This window comes from Colossoma macropomum, unplaced genomic scaffold, assembly GCF_904425465.1.
Source record: "Colossoma macropomum unplaced genomic scaffold, Colossoma_macropomum, whole genome shotgun sequence".
NCBI classification, from domain to species: domain Eukaryota; kingdom Metazoa; phylum Chordata; class Actinopteri; order Characiformes; family Serrasalmidae; genus Colossoma; species Colossoma macropomum.
In genome coordinates this window covers 27,421,347-27,439,987 of record NW_023494802.1, presented here as the reverse complement: position 1 = coordinate 27,439,987, position 18,641 = coordinate 27,421,347, and the positions used below count along the sequence as shown (strand labels likewise).

Genomic DNA, 18,641 nt, shown 5'->3' with positions numbered 1-18,641 from the left:
TTTTAGCATGAATGGGCGAGGCTAAAAAAAAAACAATGAAAAACAAGAATAATTCTGTTTACATTCAGTTTACACATATATAAATATCTAAAAGTAAAAAGTAGACATTTTAACAAATAAATGAACATGCAGTGATAAACATGCAGTGATCTGAGGTACTGGCAAGAGTAAAATAAAAAATGGTGGTGGTTTGAAGTAAAGTATGTCATTACAGAGAAACTTTATTTATAGAGAGTCAGAACTGTGGTGATAGGAAGCAGAGTTTTGAAGTGCTTAATGCCTTTAAAGCTCCTCACAGCATTTAGTTACAGGAAATCATTATTAATACACTGCCTGTTGCCTGTTTTACAAAGTAGTTTTGCGATTAGGTTTGGGCAAAAACATATTTTTGTAATATTATTTCATGGTGGAGAGATACATGCAGAGTATAAAGCAAAAAGCCCCAAGTTCTTTCAGATTTGCCACTATTTTACCGTTATCATCACTACGTTTAAAAGCTCAGGAGACATGTGTAGGTTCACTGGTGGTTTTCGATAGTAAATAAAATGGCTGTATTTATTTTGTAGACATGACAACTCCTGGTTCCTATCACCACCACTGTAAAGAAATCTGAGTCCATTTCTGTACAATGAAGCATTTCACATCAAACCACTCTGGATGATGTTGAATTCAACTGATTCAATGATTGAATTATGCAAAAATTTTGAAAAAAAAATTGTGGAATTCCCATTTAATTATAGTAAGTATAGTAACTCAATAATTTTTCACCCTGGTAATGTTGTAAGTGGACATTTTCTGAGAAATTTCTACAAAACATGAATCATGAAATTGAACTGAAATGGTCATTTTTCAATTTGCTCCTACATGATTAATGTCAACTGAACCATATTTACTTTTTTTTTCTAACAATCCATTTCAGTGTTGTTCTTGAGCTTGAGGAAAGGACAGAGCTAATGAGGTTTCCTCTAGGTTTAAAATCACTCTGAATGACCTCATCTCCTGGAAAACGTTAAAGGAGGCATCTGTCCATCTTGAAAGAGATGAAACCTCTCATTCCCACCGCGGCGGATTTATTGCTCGGCTGCTCCGCAGTGAGAATTGTTTAGCTTGAGCGCAACAGAAACACTGAATTCAAGCGCAGGTTGTTATTGGGGCTATAAACTGTCTAGACTGCACTCCCCTCCTTTTCCACCTTCAGTCAGTCTCCGGCTGATAGACATTTGTTTTTATAAGATGTATAGAGTCCTCTTTGTGTCATGAAGGACAGCAGGGACATTTTTGTGGGTTCATCTTTAACTGACCGCTATCGTTGGCTAGTTGACATTGCCAAAAAGATGACAAAAGAAGTAATTTATGTAGGCCAGAGCGGACTGAGAAATGCTGCTTTGTAGATCCTGTCTTACAAAGAAAGGTGCCAAAAAGTGCCATGGAACAGGGGTGCCCATACTTTTGGTCTTGGTGGGCCAACATGCAATGTTTGTGGTGGGTGGAGGGCCAAAAAGACAAAAGCAATGTACAAATAAAGAAGGTAGGTAGTTTTCAATTTGAGCAGTTGAATTTGCATTTTATAACTTTACAGTTATTTTGTGTTTAAAAGTGAAATAAGAAGCTAATAAGTTATATAGTCATATGCAAAAGCACAGTCACATTACATATTTTGTTAATTTTCTATGTGAACATAAGGTAAGACATTCTCTACAGGGACAAATCTAAATGTGGCAATTTCCAGCAAATTTTAGTGCACAAGTTTTATTTAGCTGCTGAATTTAATATGTTAAAAAACATAGCATTTTATATGTAGTACAGCAAATAAACAGCAAAAAGCAGTCTTTAGAGGGTGTACTCACTTAAAAACCAAATGTGTTTTGACCTAACTTTTGCACGGGTCTGTATATAATATAAAATTATATTTCTCCCACTGTGTAAAGGGATGAAGTTTCAGGTGGGCCAAATCAAATGTCCTCATGGGCCAAATTTTTGGCAGTTCAGTCATGGAAGAACTATGTTTGGTTCCCTGAAGAACCATTCAGTGGATGGTTCTTCAAAGATTCCAAAGAAGGTTCCATTCCAATATAAAGTTCTTATAGAACTGTATGGCCAAGTCAAGAACAATTTAGGAACCTTTGTTTTTAGGAATTTTTATTATCCTGGCAAAAGTGAAGAGATACATTTTGTATTGTATTGACCGTGTTTGCCTTCGCTCAAGTCCGTAACACCATGTGTGGAGCTTTTTGATCATATCACCTCTGAGGGTGGGGTAAAATCTATATGTGTACTATAAGACACATGGTGGTCTATCAGGAGCCATTCTCAAGACATTCAACCTTCATAGCAGCCCATGTATACAACCTCCATACCCATTTATTGCCTATAACAGATGCAAGCTTTTAATGTCTGCTGAAGTGGGTCGAAATGTTCCTTCCTCCTGCCTTCCTAACTCAATTAGATTTTGGGCTATCAATCTCCTTTTGCGGTTGTGTTAGACATAAACAGTCGACAGGGAGAAAGAGGGAGAGATGTATTGGAAGTGCCCGGGCCTTCTATTGAGGAAGGCAGTAAATTCCTTCTCACTCCTTGAGCACTTACCACTCTCGCATTATGCAAACGGAAGAGGGGCTTCAAGGATTAAAATTCTTTGACACTATGGTCCGGTTCGAGGTGTGAAATTTCTAAAACCGTGGCTGTCCATTCCGAAACAGGACATACCGCTACACAATTAGCAAGCCGTTACAAATCATTTGTCATAGTCTGCTGAGATTTTAATCTTCTTTTCACCTTTTTGTTGTATGCAAATGTTCGTGCACCCGTGGTCAAATTACATGTTTGAAAAACTTAAATGTGGCATTCTTTGGTGAACAATATCTATTTATTTTCTGAGTTTCAATTATTGGGCTGAATGAAAAGTACCATAACTTTTGCACGGGCCACATTTTACATTTTATTTTTCCCCAATATGTTAAATTCAGCAAATAAACAGGAATTCTGCATTAAAATGTGCACAAGTGTGTTCCCTGTAGAAGATTAACAAAATGAACAAAACATGGGATTTGGTCAGGGGTGCCTAAACTTTGGCACACAGTTATAGATGTAAAGAATTTGTCAGTTATACAGTGAATGATTGCCATGTTGGACATGAAGATTTTCTGAGAAACTTCTAGAAAACAGACATGTATGAGGACGAAACTGAATTGAAACAGTCATATATGATTGCCAACTGGACCACAATTATGTTTTCTGATAAGCCAACGCTCAGTCTTTGGACATGTGTTACAAAAAGCCCATAGATGATCAGTCTAAAATGGCCAAAGTCCATTGTTGACTTTGATATATGTTAACTGTGAACTAAGCATCAGCCTATATATTTGATCTACCTACGACCTGTGATAAGGATACTGTGTTCTTGATCAATGCATCAGATGTAGATTGTTTGGAACCATTTTAAACTATGTAAGTGTTTCAGGTTGTGTTACTATCTCTGTAACTGTCCTTCTATCTAAAACAGATGTGAAATGCAGCTTACATTGCAAATTTTCTGTGAACATGCACAGACAGTCTGCAGTGTAAGATACATTTCATATCTATTGAAATGGTGATGTGATAAAATGTCTAATGCCTATGATAGAAACATCTGACTATTTGATGTATGTACACAGTAGTGTTCAAAAGTTTGGAGTTGCTGTTTTTATTAAAACAAAGGTAAAAAATTTTGTAGAAAAATGTATAATGTGATTCTGTTATGATGCTACAGCTCTACGATGTCACACATTTCAACAAACATGTAGAAAAGTTGTGAAAAATGGAGATATTTCAGATGTGTCCAGAATAATGAACAGAGCTGATGATTTAGGTTGTATAACACTGAGAATGTAGTTTAGAAATTAATAAAATTAAGTAATAAATGTGACCAGGATAGCTGATCAAACCTAACACAAACAGTTTATCCAGAAATAAATATAAATAAATAAATATTTACACTATATTGTTTATCATTTAATAACCCCTAGCTTTGGTCTACAGCTGTTATTAATGACAAGTGAATATATATATATATATATATATATATATATATATATATATATATATATATATATATGTATGTATGTATAATCACTATATACCATTTTCATTTTTATTTTTTTTTTGGGTGAAATAAGATGTCAATACATTTCAGCTCTATATGATGATTAAGTCTGACATTGAGAATTTTTTCTTTGTTTGTGTGCTACATGTTTTTTTTTTACAATTATATGTTATACTAATACATGATAAAACTCTTCATATATATGTTTTCATCAAGAAAAATTATTTGTAATATTTTTTTATTTTATATATAGTGCATTGTACATTTGAAAACATCAACATACTAATCCATATTTAACCCAATCCTCCTTGCGCCCTGACTGCGGAGAGTACTGTATGTAAACGTACATGAATGGTGAAGTGACCTGAATTTGCCTGTGCTGGATCATTTTATTTGTAAGCATCCAGAACCGCGCCACCATTATAAATAAGTCGTTTTCTTCTCCACGCCTGCAGGACTCCCTCTCTCTCTCCCTCCCTTCCTCCCTCCCTCTCTCTCTCTCTGCCCTCCCTCCTGTTCTCTTTGGCTCTCTCCTCCACAGGCCCCGCCCCCTTCTCGCACTCTGCTTTTCTCATCAATGAAGCCCCATTTGAATAATGTGGAAGCACTTGGCCCGGAGCCAATCAGCTGTCAGAGGGCCGTGATAAATCGCAACGCGTTATTGATAATAATAATTACTTTGACATGCGCATTTCTACTTGAAGGCTAATTTCCCAGCCTGGAGAGTTTGGGAAGGAGAGGGGTGAAATAGCGTTACTATTTGCCCCCCAGATGGTTGGTCGGAGTCTGCCATGTCGCGACGCAAGCAGTCCAAGCCGCAGCACATCAACTCAGAGGAGCCCACCTCGGCAGAAAACGGTAAGCCAACGAAAGCCGATGATATATTAATACAGCATATGAAGTGAAGCTGCAATTTTTTTTTCCAAAATCGCTGCTAACCTGTCGCACTTTGACCGGAGTCGCGACCCTGGGAGTTGGCCAAGTTTTTGTTCTTCAGTGTACTTGATGTTTGTGAAGTTGCTCTCTGCTGAGTGAGGAGAGAAGTTTCTGCCTCACTGAGAGACGTTAGCCTAGCCTGTTTATCGGTTTGGACTTTTTTACGTAGAAAAAAAATATTTGGGTTGTATGTTGTGAACTTTGAGCTTCACTCAGTTGGGTTTTCTGTCTTTTTCGCCTCCTAACACCGTAACCTGTTCAGTGTTACTCACAGCAAATCCTTTAAAAAGTTTTTAGTGGCCGCGTGAAAATATGTAACATGTAACGTGTTTTATTTAAGTTCATGTTTGTCCGTGTCTCCTGTTAGCGCTCATAACCGCCTATGGTCGGTCTCGGTGTGCAGCATTGTGTGTGCCTGCTTGTTTAGGCTTCTTCTGAATGAGTGAGTGAACCGTTCGTGGCTCCAACGGTGAAGAGTTTACTGCAAACATACAGTTAAGTTACAGACAGAAAGTCGAGGCAGATAGCCTGCTGCCTTTAATCAGTTGTAGCTGAATGTAAGCTGTGGGAGAGAGAGCTTTACATGGACTCTATTAAAATGTGTAGGGTGGTCTACCGTTAAAACAAAAGCGCTCGCACGAAATGCGATTCTGGAACAAACTGACCACAAAAGCAATAAATCCCCCTCCTGTTAAAAGGCATGACTTTCTTTGGGCTTCATGTGGAGATGGAGACGTGGGGGATGGTAAAGTAGCCCGGTCGTGGAGGTGGGGGGTCGATTGCTGTTCACATATGTAAAGTGGGTAACTCGGCGTGATGTTTTAGGTTGTTTAACCCCTGTATGATGAAGATTGTGCATCTAAAAACGAAAAATTGGCAGACTAAACTTTTTTTTTTTTTAACCTGTGTTGTCTAGTGTTTTTTTTGTTTTTTTAATATAAATCTTTTGTTTAATCAAATGGTCTATTAGCATTTTTGGAAATGTAAGCAATCACCTCGTGTCACGTTGGGGTCATGTTGCACTCTAAGTCAGAGCGCCACCTCGTGGAGGGATTAGTTGTTTTCCACCATTGTCTGCTGAAGTATGTAAACCCTAAATATGAATTATTTCACTTATTTTTTTAATTTTATAACATATATTATGCCATATAAAGAAGTTTCCCACCCAGCCCCAAATTAGTTTCTTACCTTTTTAAGTGTAGCCCCTCTCCACCTTGTTTCACCTTGCCTTTTTCTGTTTTATTTTTATTTATTTTTATTTATTTATTTATTTATTTATTTTGTCTATAGCCTAAACTGCAAGTCGTGGTTGGGTTTTATGAACAATAAAAAGCCATTTGCAACTTCTCCCTCACCCTATTCAAGACACCTGGTGAGCGATCAAGCTTAAGTTTCGTTGGGGGAACGTTAACGGGTGACCGACCCCCCCCCCAAACCCATGATATTAACAATAGATGTGTCGAAACGGTCAGCTAAATTAATAGGTCAGGTACATACTCTCCTTTCTTGATACGTTAAAACCTTATTTTGGGTCCAAAACGTAAAATAATGGATGAAATGCTTAAAGTTATCTCTGTGGGAAAACTGTCCACGCAATGTTTGCGATTTCTCAATTTCTTGTAAGACACATTTTAATTTGTTTATTGTATATTGGACTAAAAATAATACCTTGGATATTAACTTGTTAAAAGTTACAGTACATTTGAGAGCAGCTCAGTGATTCTTTGTTGAAGCATCTGGTAAACAACGCCCTCATCTGGTGAATCGTTGCAGAAGGCATTTTTTGCGGTTCACTGTACTTCTGCCCTCATTTTGCTGAAACATAGCGCACATAGGATACTAATAGTCTGCTCAAATTGGAATGATTTTGCATAGTTATTCTGCAATTAATATTACTGACATTTATGGCATTGTCACATTTTCAAAAAATACATGCACACAGACACAACATATAACACGTTTCCCTATTTTGCTCTGTTTCAACAATGTGATGCTAATGTTTGGATGGTCTCTGTTGCTGCAGGGGTTCTCCAGGATGTCCAAACTGAAGAGGATGGAAATGAGCTCAAGAGGTGTCGAATGGAGGAGACGAGAGTTTGTGAGAAATGCTGTGCAGAGTTTTTTGATGAAGCAGAGTTTCTTGAGCATGAGAAGAATTGCACGAAGAGTCAGCAGGTCGTCATTATGAAGGACGGGGATGGTGGTGAAATACCTCCCGAGTTCTCCCAGCGGTCCCCTGAAGACTTCCAAAGCGATCATAGCGATGGCCAGTCAAAGCATGGCATGGACTCTGTTGATGTTATGGAGGATGAGCCAAAGTTGAACGGAGATGATGACTCCAAGCAAGCCCAAGAGGATCTATCCAGCAGCCCTGACATGAGCTACCCAACTGCCTTGAAGTTGCAAGACTCTAATGTAACTCTTAAAACCATGCCTGCCACCACAGTAGCTGTGACTCAACATTCTTCTAATTCATCTAGTCAGAAGTCTCCCACTCCCCCATCGCATCAAGACTCACTCCATGCCATACCCATGATCCTCGAGCAGCTGGTCAACCTTCAGCAACAACAACTGCAGCAGATCCAGCTGACGGAGCAAATTCGTATCCAAGTGGCTATGATGGCCCCTCAGAGCCTCCACTCTGCAGTGGGCGCTGCGGTGGATCCACTCAAGGCACTTGGTGCACATCTTTCGCAGCAACTTTCAGCTGCTGCTGCCCTAATAGGGAAACGAACAGGCTCTCAGAGTTTGTCTCTGGAGGCTCTCAAGCAAGGTAAACTACCTCAGTCCAGTGTTGTTTCCACATCACTTGCTGGAGGTGCTGGAGCCATCCCCTTGAAGACAGACTTGATAAAAGGGCTCCCAGATCTAGCCAGTCGACTTCCAGCTTTACTTCCCCAGTCACCAGCAGTTATGGCCTTCCAGAGTCCTTTTAGTGCCCTTGCATCAGGCATCGATCCTTCCAAAAAAGGGAAAAATAAGATTCCAGGTCTAGCAGAGTTGAAGAATGGAGCTGGCGAGCAGATGTTTAAGCACAAATGCAAGTTCTGTGGGAAGACCTTTGGGAATGATAGTGCCCTCCAGATTCACTTGCGCTCGCACACTGGTGAAAGGCCATTTAAATGTAACATCTGTGGAAACCGTTTCACAACTAAAGGAAACCTCAAAGTGCATTTCCAGAGACACAAAGACAAATATCCACACATTAAGATGAATCCTCATCCTGTACCAGAGCACCTGGACAACATTCCCACAAACAGTGGCATTCCCTATGGCATGTCTGTACCCATTGAAGAATCAAATATGGCAGAAAGCAAACCAGTGCTTGGACTCCCATCTAGTGGTATTCATCCCTCAGTGCTACAGGGACTCAAGTCGTCTTTTGACATTCCAGTGAGTGGTGACCTCTACACCCAAAGACCCTCCTCATCTGGTAGTGACGGTGCATCAATTTCCTCAGGCATGCTCAATCATGAGGTAGGCCTGGATCAAAGCAAGGAACCCTCAGATTCTCTAGCTAGCCTGCATCACATGAATACCAATGGCGTCCCTGATGAAAATGGGTCTGGCACAGCCAAACTTCAGCAGATGGTGGATGGCTTGGAGAAAAGAACAAATGACCCCAATGAATGTGTGATCTGCCACAGAGTCTTGAGCTGCCAAAGTTCTCTCAAGATGCATTACCGTACACACACTGGTGAACGGCCCTACAAGTGTAAGATATGTGGAAGGGCCTTCTCTACCAAGGGTAATCTGAAGGCCCACTATGGTGTCCATAGGGCAAACACCCCACTTAAGATGCAACACTCCTGCCCAATTTGTCAAAAGAAGTTTACCAATGCTGTTGTACTGCAGCAGCACATTCGAATGCATATGGGTGGCCAGATTCCCAACACTCCACTGCCTGAGAGCCAGTATGAGAGTCCAGAGGCAATGGATTCCAGTTTGACAGAGGAGAAGAACATGGATGCCAGCGGGCTTGAAGAGAGCATGGAGGAACAAGATCTGGATTTGGACAATCAGGAAAAACGGAACACCCCTGAACCTAGTCCTGTACCGGTTCCAAAAGGGGATCAGCCTTTCACTGGCTCACCTTCCATGTTCTCAGGCATCACTGCTCTAGAAAACCATATGAAAAGCCTCACATCAGCCCTGAACTTGCAGCGACAGAGCAGCACTGCGTCCGAGAGTGATGGCCCCAAAGAGTCACCATCGACAGCTGGGGAGCTGGAATACAAGAATGGACGCAGTCCAGCCGTGTCTGATTCAGTCTCCTTTCATTCTTCATCTCCGGTGGATGCACACTTGGAGAATGGACAGGTAAAATCTCCAGAACAGGCAAACCCAGACAATGGAATCGGGGCCAAAACAGACTCTGATGGTGGGGCTCAAGATTTTAATGAAACAAGTGGAGCACTGGACTTGACTTCTAGTTTCACTACAAAAGCCATCAAAGAAGAGCCTGGCCTGTCTTTCTCAAATGGAGAATATTGTAAGTCATCATTTAACTACTTGTCTAGTTTAGGTTTTACAACTCCAACATAACTTTAACTATGTGTACATCTTACTAAACATGTTCTGTCTGTTTTACAGCTGCAAGTCACCTGCCATTCATGAGGGGCCTGCCAAGTCTGGTCAAACTGGAAATGCAGATTCCTCCTGAGAATCCATTGGGTGCCCACAACCAATATGGTTCCCAGCTGCCCCAGGGGACAGGTACGCCTCCCCCCAGCTCTGGTGCCCCTCGCCGCACTGCCAAGCAACATCTGTGCAACGTATGTGGCAAGAACTTTTCCTCTGCCAGTGCATTGCAGATCCATGAACGTACGCACACTGGTGAGAAGCCCTTTGCGTGCACCATCTGTGGCAGAGCTTTTACAACAAAAGGGAATCTCAAGGTAACTTTTAAATAACATCACAGTTGGCGTACTCAAGTGAAAATGCTATATTTCTGACCCCCAAATATTGAAAGTAGTTATGTTCAGCTCACTGATGTTTCAGAAGCCTATTACTGCTTAATTCTGACATTAATTGGATCCCTGTCTATCTTGCAGGTACATGTTGGAACGCATATGTGGAATAATTCAACAAGGCGTGGCCAGCGTCTGTCTTTGGATAACCCCATGGCTTTGATGGCCATGGGTGCAGAATCCAAGATGATCCCAGACATGTTGCAGCCCCCGAAAGACTTGATCCCCTCACCGATGAACTTTGACCCATCGGTATGGAATCAGTATGCTGCTGCTTTCACAAATGGGCTGACTATGAAAACCAACGAAATTTCGGTCATCCAAAATGGAGGCATCCCACTCCCTGGAAGTCTTGCTGGAGGCCCTTTGGTTGGCTCCACAGGAGGACTGAAGATGGACTCCTCCCATTCAGGCATTCCAGCTACAGTTGCTGAAATGGAAAAGAGTGGTTCAGAGAGCATAGTAAAATCACAATTTCCTCATTTTATGGAGGAGGGCAAAGTGAATTAAGACCATACAAGACACTTCCCCAGTGATTTGGTTAACTTTGCTCCTCTGCCAGATTCTCAGTGGGTACAATCAAATCCAGTCCTTTTGCATTATTTTTTTCAGTTAGTTATTGGATTTTGCAAAGCCTTATCAAATTTTCATGTCCTGAAATGGCCACCTCTTGGAATTTTTGACTTCACCATCTAAATCGTGTTACTTTAGCTAAACCTGATGTAACTACTGTAATTATTGCTGTTCTTTTTCTAATATATGCGGGTATTTGTTAGTAATGTTTCTAGAAGTTGAATGTAAGTTTTACTTGAAAAGGCTTTATTCCAGAACTGTCCTACTAGTGAGAACTTGCTGTGTGATGCAATCCGCTAAACACAATTGCCACCTCTCACAAGGTACTTGGTTGTGGGCCATTTTAACAGTTGACTGCTTGTAGTCTCTGCTACATGACTTGTCTTATGGTCCTGTTCACAATTGCTTTTGGTGACATTATGCTCAGTTGTAACATCCAAAGCCTGTTCTTTCAGGGCTAATCTTAAGCAGTGTAGCATAGTTGTAGAACAGCTTGCTGAAGTTCTTGTTTCCAGGCTCACCTGTTAGCAAATTGAGTTGTAGATGTTTGGAAACTAGATTTCATATTAAATTATTCTGTTGATTCTAAATGTAGTTTCTGTGCTACCAAAAATGTTCTTGTTAAGTGCCTGTGTAAGTGGTGCAGTGTAATTTTATTAAAGGAAAGCACCACACGATTGTAATGAAGGTTCTTTGGATTTTTTTTTTTCCCTTCTTTGACCAAAATGTACTATATTTTCGCATGTAGCCTTAGACTTGTTTGAGCCCCCCACCCCCCAGCATTAGTTTTTCAGATGGCATTTGGCCCATTAGACATCTCTTAATGTCAGTGGGGCTGAACAGCCTGCATTTGAAGCCGCCTTGTGAGGTATCCTGAGGGCCAGTATAACGCTGAAACGCTCATCCCTGCACTTTATTTCTTGACATTCTGCCAAGATCCAAGATTAACTGGACTGTTTGTAGACCCAGGGAGCTGTTTGTCATTGCGTCAATTCAATATATTTTTTTTTTTTGTGTGTGTAGTGTTTACTGTTCATTTTTCCTCATATGAGCTGTTCTTATAGCTGTCTGGTCAGAATGGGCTGTTCCTATATCTGCCTTTTGGGCAACATTTTTGCAGCTAATGTACCAAAGGGAATGAGCAGTCAAAATCCAGTTAAATGTCTAGTGACCTCGCCCTTTTAGCTCCCTTCTACTTTTTTTCTTTTCCCCCCCATCCACCCTCTTTCCTTGAGTTATGCATCTATCCATCAGTCAAACGGTATATATATTTAAAATCTTGTGGGTTTTTAAAACATCAACTTGGGTCAAACTTCTACCTCATTTTAGATGCCTTTCTTGTCCTCACTCTACTGATCTGAACCGCTGTATTTTTGCTACCATGTGCTCTGAGTAAGTGATGTTATGGTTAGTTATTCCATAACCTGCTGACTATTATTTTATTTTTTTTTTATGTAATGAATGTATCGCTGGACACTTTGCACAACACTTGCTCAGAATAAACACGGACTCCTGTACATTCTCTTTATGCATTTGCCAAGTTGTGCCTTTTCATGATGTAAAAGAAAAAGATGGTGTCAGATATTGGTTCTAGGGGTTCTTCAAACGTTAAGTCTGTTTTAGGCTTGTTTACAGTGTAGATGTGTCTTTGTAAAATTTTTTTTTTCCAGTCTCTCCATCCTTTCGAGGCATTTTGTAATAAAACACAGGATGATTTTTCAAATGAGCCTTTTGTTATTTCAAAAAGTGAATATGCACTGATGTCAAACACTTTGAAGCAGGTGTGGTAGCGCAGCACTCATGGAGAACCACCGCTAGTTTTCCCTGTTCTCAAACCACATGATCTCCAACTAATGAATTAATAAGCATGTTCCTGAGGTGACCTGGGTGCAGGGAAACTACCACACACAGTGCAGTGGTTCTCCAGGGCCTGGATTGAGAACCACTGTAGGCTTTTTGAATGTCTCTTAAGGTGCCAATTTCATGAAGTTGCATCTCCTGTTTAAATGAAACACAATGTTCTCCACCCCAACCTATTATATGTATAGATATTTCTTCAAGGGGTCTTTACTAAAGGGGTGCTTAAATGGTTCTTTGCATGGTAAAATCGTCCATCAGATTGATGGAGAGTTTGTGTATATGGTTCTATATAGCACCAAAAAGGGTTCGATTGTTACAAACTTGATAACAATAGCCGAACCCTCCTTGGTGCTATAAAGACCTATTTTCAGAAAGGTTCCATATATATATATATATATATATATATATATATATATATAACAATATCAGCACACTCCTTCAATCTGAAGAATCATTTAAGCATGAAGTGGTTCTATATAGAACTCATTGGTCCCTTTCCCTTTACTAAAGAACCCCTGAAGAACCATTTTTAGGAGTGTAGGCTCTCTTATTAAATTGTAGCAGTTCAAGGAAAATGAACAGTTCGAGCGACTGTGGTACTCTCCCCTCCTTCACCCTCAGCTCTCAGAGGAAACTGAGCAGGCAGTTTGGAGCCCGCCGCTCTGACAGCTCTCTGTCTCTCCCTCACTCTAGCCTCCGCCCAGCTCCGGCAAACGGCTGGGGCGATTTCGCAAGTGTCAGCCCCCTAGAATGGCAGGCATGACGGACAATATCCCTCTGCAGCCGGTGCGGCATAAAAAACGACACGACAACAAGCACAAAAATGGGTAAGAAAGCAAGAACGGGTGTCATTATCGCTTTATAAACGGTTCGGCCCGAAGAACTTGTTCGGTGTTGTTGCTAGGTTAGCTAGCTCGGCGGCTAACAGCTACAGAGGAAAGCGTCTGTCTGTCCGCTTGTTTATGCGTTTAATTCTGTCTCGTGAAACGAAGACGGCACTTTTACTTCGCATTCTCACAGGAAAAAACGGATGAAATTGATTTAAGAAAATAAAGGAACACGATGAATAAAATAATACTGTCCTCCGTAGCTGTAGGCTGCCCTGGCTACTGAATGTAATTGTTTATCGGTGAATGGAGTCCAGGGCAAGCCTGTGCAAGTGCAGAGGAGGATGGCTACGGAACGTCCCTGTTCCGGGTGTTATCAGGTGAATATTCAGCGTTTGGAGCCAGTATTTGCTTAACACACGGCAGGTGAGGAAAGGAGAAGAAAGAAATGCGGCGGTTTCCCTCTCGGTGACTTAGTAGCTTTAAACCAGGCTGTGGTTCACCCTCTGCAGAGCCAGTTTTATACAGACAACGCTACATTTCGCTTGACAGCGTTACAGGGAGGCCTAGCTCAGCTAAGGTGTAACAGTATGAAATGGCCAGCAACAAATGCTGTCCTGTCATGCTGTTTTACATACTGTTGTAAAATGACCTAGCTTAAATTTAAAAGAATAGTTCACCGAAAAAATCACATTTACACACTTCCCCCCTCTTTCCTAAATGTAGACAGCTAAAATATGTTTGATGTCTGAATTTTGATTACAGCTACGAAGCTAGTAGAAAAAAGATTTTGGGGGGACACAGACTTCCATTACATGTTAGCTATATTAGCCTCGTACCTCCAGTGCTGAAACTAAAGAAGCAAAAACATATCTTGGCCATTCGACTACATTCGGGGTAAAGGGGGAAACTGTGTAAATTTGGTTATTCGGTGAACTAATGCTATAAAACCTACAGGCATCAAATAACACATCACTGCCCAAGTCGTTGCCTACCATAGTAGCTTAGTGCCAAACCCCATTCTCATGCTGTTTTCACCGGTAGTCGTCTTTGTTTTCTGGTTAATAGACAACAGCAGGAATCACTTGTATTGGATTAAGCTAAACAAACTGGACTTCAGCCCCAAAACATCTTATGTCTGTGTGTCAAAGCCTTCTGCAGTCCACTATGACATCAACGTTTCTCAATAAAAATGAAAGCTCTTGCTCACATTATAGCCATATTTTGACTAGCTGAAACGTTTTAGTTCACTTTTTCTTTATTAAAGCGTTTCTGTTTTTGTAATCCACAAGAGTAGAGCTATCTGTCTTTAGCTGCCCTTTTTTATAGCCCTTGTATTTGTAGAAGAGCTAGGCAACAGGTCTGCCATATTGTAATTTATCTGAGGGAACTAAGGGCTGTGGGCATTTTCATAAGGGCACAACAGTATAGACCAGAGGAAGGGAAGAAACCTTGTGACCTGCAGCCATCTTTTACCAAATCACTGTCCTCTGCATTATACCCAACAACCCTCTTCTTCCTTGAATAGAAACTTAAGTGAGCGACCAAAACATTTACGTGAAAGTTTTGGTACTGAAATTATGCCTAGTAGTAGCTGAGAAAAGTTTGTACGGTTACCTGCCAAATGCTTTGTATGCTGAAGGTAATAGTCAATCAAATATGAGTTGACACAGAACTCTACGCCAAGCCCTTTTGTCTTGCTGATAAGCTTTGTTTGAGAAAGGAGGTGGTTTCTAGATAAAGTGGGCTTAGTTTTGCACACTGACGCAACGTGGCTCAAAACCCTTCATTCAGAGTCACCGGTGTAAAGCATTTACAGTATCTGTATGAGAGGGAATTCACCAGCATTTTCGGCATCTTGATGAAGGGCCATGAGGGGGAAAAAGTACTACAAATCTTTGGATTGCACATTAATGATTGTCTCTTGTATCTTAAGGTAAAAAAAAAACTTTTTTCTGGTTGCTTTCAGGTGCTGCCCGTGGTCGAGATGCTGTGGAATGGGGGATTTTCGTCCTCGGACTGTGTGGTTAGGCCACCCAGAAAAGAGGGAACAGAGATACCCCCGAAATGTCATAAACAACCAAAAATACAATTTCTTCACCTTTTTACCTGGGGTAAGGCAATGTTAACGTTAACCTTATTTGACTGCAAATATTGTTCACTCTGCAGGTGATTACGCCATGAACACTTGATCCTTTGTTTTCCATATTTTCCTAAATCTGGCTAATCTTCTGAATAATTTTCTTAAACAATGACAGGCCCCTCCTAAAAACATCATTTACCAGTTTTTTGTTTAAAAGAAAATATTTGCATTGCAAATAATGATCACCAGTTTTACTTCTGTATGAAGGGACAAATTTGTCACTCTGTAAATGTTGGGGCCCATTAATATATATTTAAATAAGTCACAGTATAGACTGAAATAAGTACAGTACAAAAAGCTTAGAGATTGTGGAAGTATAATGATTTGTTAAATTTATGATTGAAGTATAGCGTATTATTTTTAGTTTGTCATTAGAGTGCATCTGCAGCAGTAATAGAGCTAGTGCATTATCACTGTTAATGTCTGATTTTTATTTATTAGTTTTTATACCTACCAGTCTAACATTTGGACATACATGATTGTATGTTTTTCAGTTTCATAAAGATGTTTTGATCTAAAGGCTTAAAGATTCAAAGTTGTTTACAAATGTAATTATTTAAATGAATTCATATGTATGAATGTACATCCAATACAAAAATATTAGTTTTAAACAGTAACAGTTTTGGACCATATAGTTTTCATTTAGGCCTTTAGTGAAAATGTAGAGCTGAAGCCACAATCATTATATCACTCTAATCACTGAGTGTTTTTCATTGAAAGTTGAACAGTGGAATGTACTGCTGGCCTGAACAGCATTTTACAGGCTTTGTGCTCAAATACTCATTCATAAAATCATCCTTAAAAACAGTATTAAGTGTTTTTAGTCGTCCATCTGATGGAACTTGTAGGTTTCCATATTAATCAGTTTTTTAGTCCAGTACTGGCTGTACTAGACTACTAGATGCGTCTTATGTTCATTTTATGCATTTTAGTGAAGCGTGAACTCCATAGAGATCTGGTCAAATCATGTACTTCCTCTTTCTGTAGTGTTCCAAACTATTTTGTAAATCATAATTTACTAAAACATGATAATCTTATTGGTGTGGTAGTTGCAGAGCAGCTCCTGCGCTGTACTAACAGTGTGTTGAGAAGACTTTTCTCTGATACCTGGAGTGGCTGGTAGCCTAGTAGTTTGTGCGTTGTGGCAAGGCCCAGGCAGCACTGCTCTGCTGGCGATGCTGTGCTGCTGCCAGACTCAGCATAGTTTGGCAACTAAAAGACAAACTTTCCATGTAGGACAAATAAAGTAAAACATTAACATACAGTAGTAAAACTTGTGATTATGATTTTATTGAAATAACTGGATCTGAAGTTTGTGCTGTCATGTTTTAAACCTGCTATACATTTTTTAATTAGAAAAGAAAGGAGAAAAAGAGCTAATACTCCTTATGATTATGTGATGATGCATGGCAGTACCTGGAAGGATCACTGTAATTACAGAGAATCACTGTAATAACTTCTATCTAAAGACTTTGCAGATTTAGACTGATTTTTGTGACTTAAAGAAAGATGAAGCTTCTGAATGCTTCTGAATATTCCTGAATATGTAACGAATTAACATTAAAGTATTTCAATTATTCAGGTCGGCCCTAATGGAATATCCGTCCTTGTAAATGCATTTCAGTTGTGTTGTAGTGAGAGAGGGTGGGACTAAATATCCCTGTTGGCCAATATTTCTGACTGGAGCAATTCCATTTGAACTATTAAATGTGGAAAATAGGGAGACAAGAAAACCTGTTCTATGAACAGGTACAAACTTGTGATATATTGTGGTATTGTCTATTGTGTACTACATAATCGTGGTCTATGGAACCGTCAAAACATGTTGAAAACACAAGTGAACTTTGCTGTAGTCACTTAGTTGATACTTATGCTTTCAGTGCTTCAGTGTTTCCATATTAACTTTTACATGTGCAGTACCTAGAGTTATATCACTAAATGTCAAAATGAATCATTGTGTTTGTAGGTGCTGTTTAACCAGTTCAAGTACTTCTTCAATCTGTACTTTCTGCTCCTGGCCTGCTCCCAGTTTGTGAGCGAACTCAGACTAGGAGCCCTTTACACTTACTGGGTGCCACTGGTGAGTCAAAGTCTGATGTGCTATCTTACACTAATTCCATACTGTTTATTAGCCAGATGGTTCCACGTTTGGGGTGCAGTTTTGCCCTTTTAATTCTTATAAAGTAAACTTGATTTTTTAAAACTTTTTTAAACTTTGAATTGTGGACAATATGCAACATGTTTTTTTTTTAAACTGAAAATGGCTTAAATCAGTAACAGCGTTGAGTTTTTTTTGGCATAGTAACTAGCATCCATGTTAATGCCAGTGATTGCTAATGAATAATTTAAACTTAATAAAAGAATTAGAGAATTAACTTTTCTTCTTCCCGTGATCAAATTCGCATGAATTTGAATAATGCAACGTCTTGTTGAAGAAATGACTTATGGAATATTCCAGATATAATAATTAATGATTAAGTGTCAAGTATGAGTTAAATGGATTTACACATCCAGGAGTCCAGAATAACACCATCCTGTTATACTATAGATGACAAAAATAGCATACAGGATAATGTTTTAACCGTTTCAGAATACTTTCGGGGTGATTAACTTGCTTACATAAATGTCTGTAAAACGTAGTCATAAAGATCATAAATGTGTCTGCAGTCTACCCTTAATATAACAATGCTTAATGTGGAAACTGCCTCTAAAATTCTCTTTATAAGTGCCATTTTTTCCATGATTTTTTTTCAGCTAGCATAAGGCTAATTTCTACTAGCCTGTCAATGGGAATTGCTATGTAATATTAGCATCAAGCAAACAACTGTGTCTGGTAAAGTGTTTTAGCATGCTCTACCTTAAACATGGACAATTGAAGCCTGAAACAGACATTAAAGTAAGATTTACGTTGTTAGAGTTTTACAGTTTCTTTGGAATCTGGTTGAATATGAACAGACTATAGTTGAGTGCTTATTGTGTGAAGTTATTGGCCAGCAATGTGTCATAGCAGCCAGCATTCAAACCTTTCAGGCCCAAATTATGTCCCCTTGCACAAATGGAAACCACAAATGGTGAATCAAATGTTTATAATTGTTTATAATTACTGTTTGCTAGCTATTTTTGATGACCGTTACAAAGCATGCTGGCTTTGAGGAGCAGAAACATGCCAGTATTAATATATAATAATTTCAGTAGTTATGTCTTGAAAACCTGGACAACAGTTTGAATTCATGGAGGTTTTTCACATTTTG

The 18,641-nt window shown here is 39.6% G+C and overlaps 2 protein-coding genes across 3 annotated transcripts in view; both read left to right on the top strand.

Moving 5' to 3' along the window:
• The first annotated feature begins 4,864 nt into the window (after positions 1–4,864).
• On the top strand, positions 4,865–10,497 carry sall4 (spalt-like transcription factor 4). The gene is made up of 4 exons (XM_036592520.1): positions 4,865–4,939; positions 7,041–9,509; positions 9,611–9,915; positions 10,072–10,497. The coding sequence occupies exons 1-4, from the start codon at positions 4,873–4,875 to the stop codon at positions 10,495–10,497; spliced, it is 3,267 nt and encodes a 1,088-aa protein (XP_036448413.1). The 5' UTR covers positions 4,865–4,872.
• A 2,605-nt stretch (positions 10,498–13,102) lies between these two features.
• LOC118823115 (probable phospholipid-transporting ATPase IIA) overlaps positions 13,103–18,641 on the top strand; it is a 62,681-nt gene continuing 57,142 nt past the window's right edge. The window contains exons 1-3 of one of the 2 annotated variants that reach the window (XM_036592518.1): positions 13,103–13,247; positions 15,217–15,361; positions 17,357–17,470. In XM_036592518.1, coding sequence (XP_036448411.1) covers positions 13,171–13,247; positions 15,217–15,361; positions 17,357–17,470 — 336 coding nt within the window. In that variant the 5' untranslated portion in view covers positions 13,103–13,170. Of the gene's footprint in view, positions 13,248–14,981; positions 15,133–15,216; positions 15,362–17,356; positions 17,471–18,641 lie in introns of those variants that run through there. The other variant, XM_036592519.1, reaches the window with a different exon arrangement.

Bases quoted from the DNA above. Each gene is read 5' to 3' on its own strand.
- sall4 (XM_036592520.1), top strand. From the start codon at position 4,873: ATGTCGCGACGCAAGCAGTCCAAGCCGCAGCACATCAACTCAGAGGAG. The intron at 4,940-7,040 runs GTAAGCCAACGA...CTGTTGCTGCAG, and splicing joins GCCCACCTCGGCAGAAAACG to GGGTTCTCCAGGATGTCCAA. The intron at 9,916-10,071 runs GTAACTTTTAAA...TCTATCTTGCAG, and splicing joins CAACAAAAGGGAATCTCAAG to GTACATGTTGGAACGCATAT.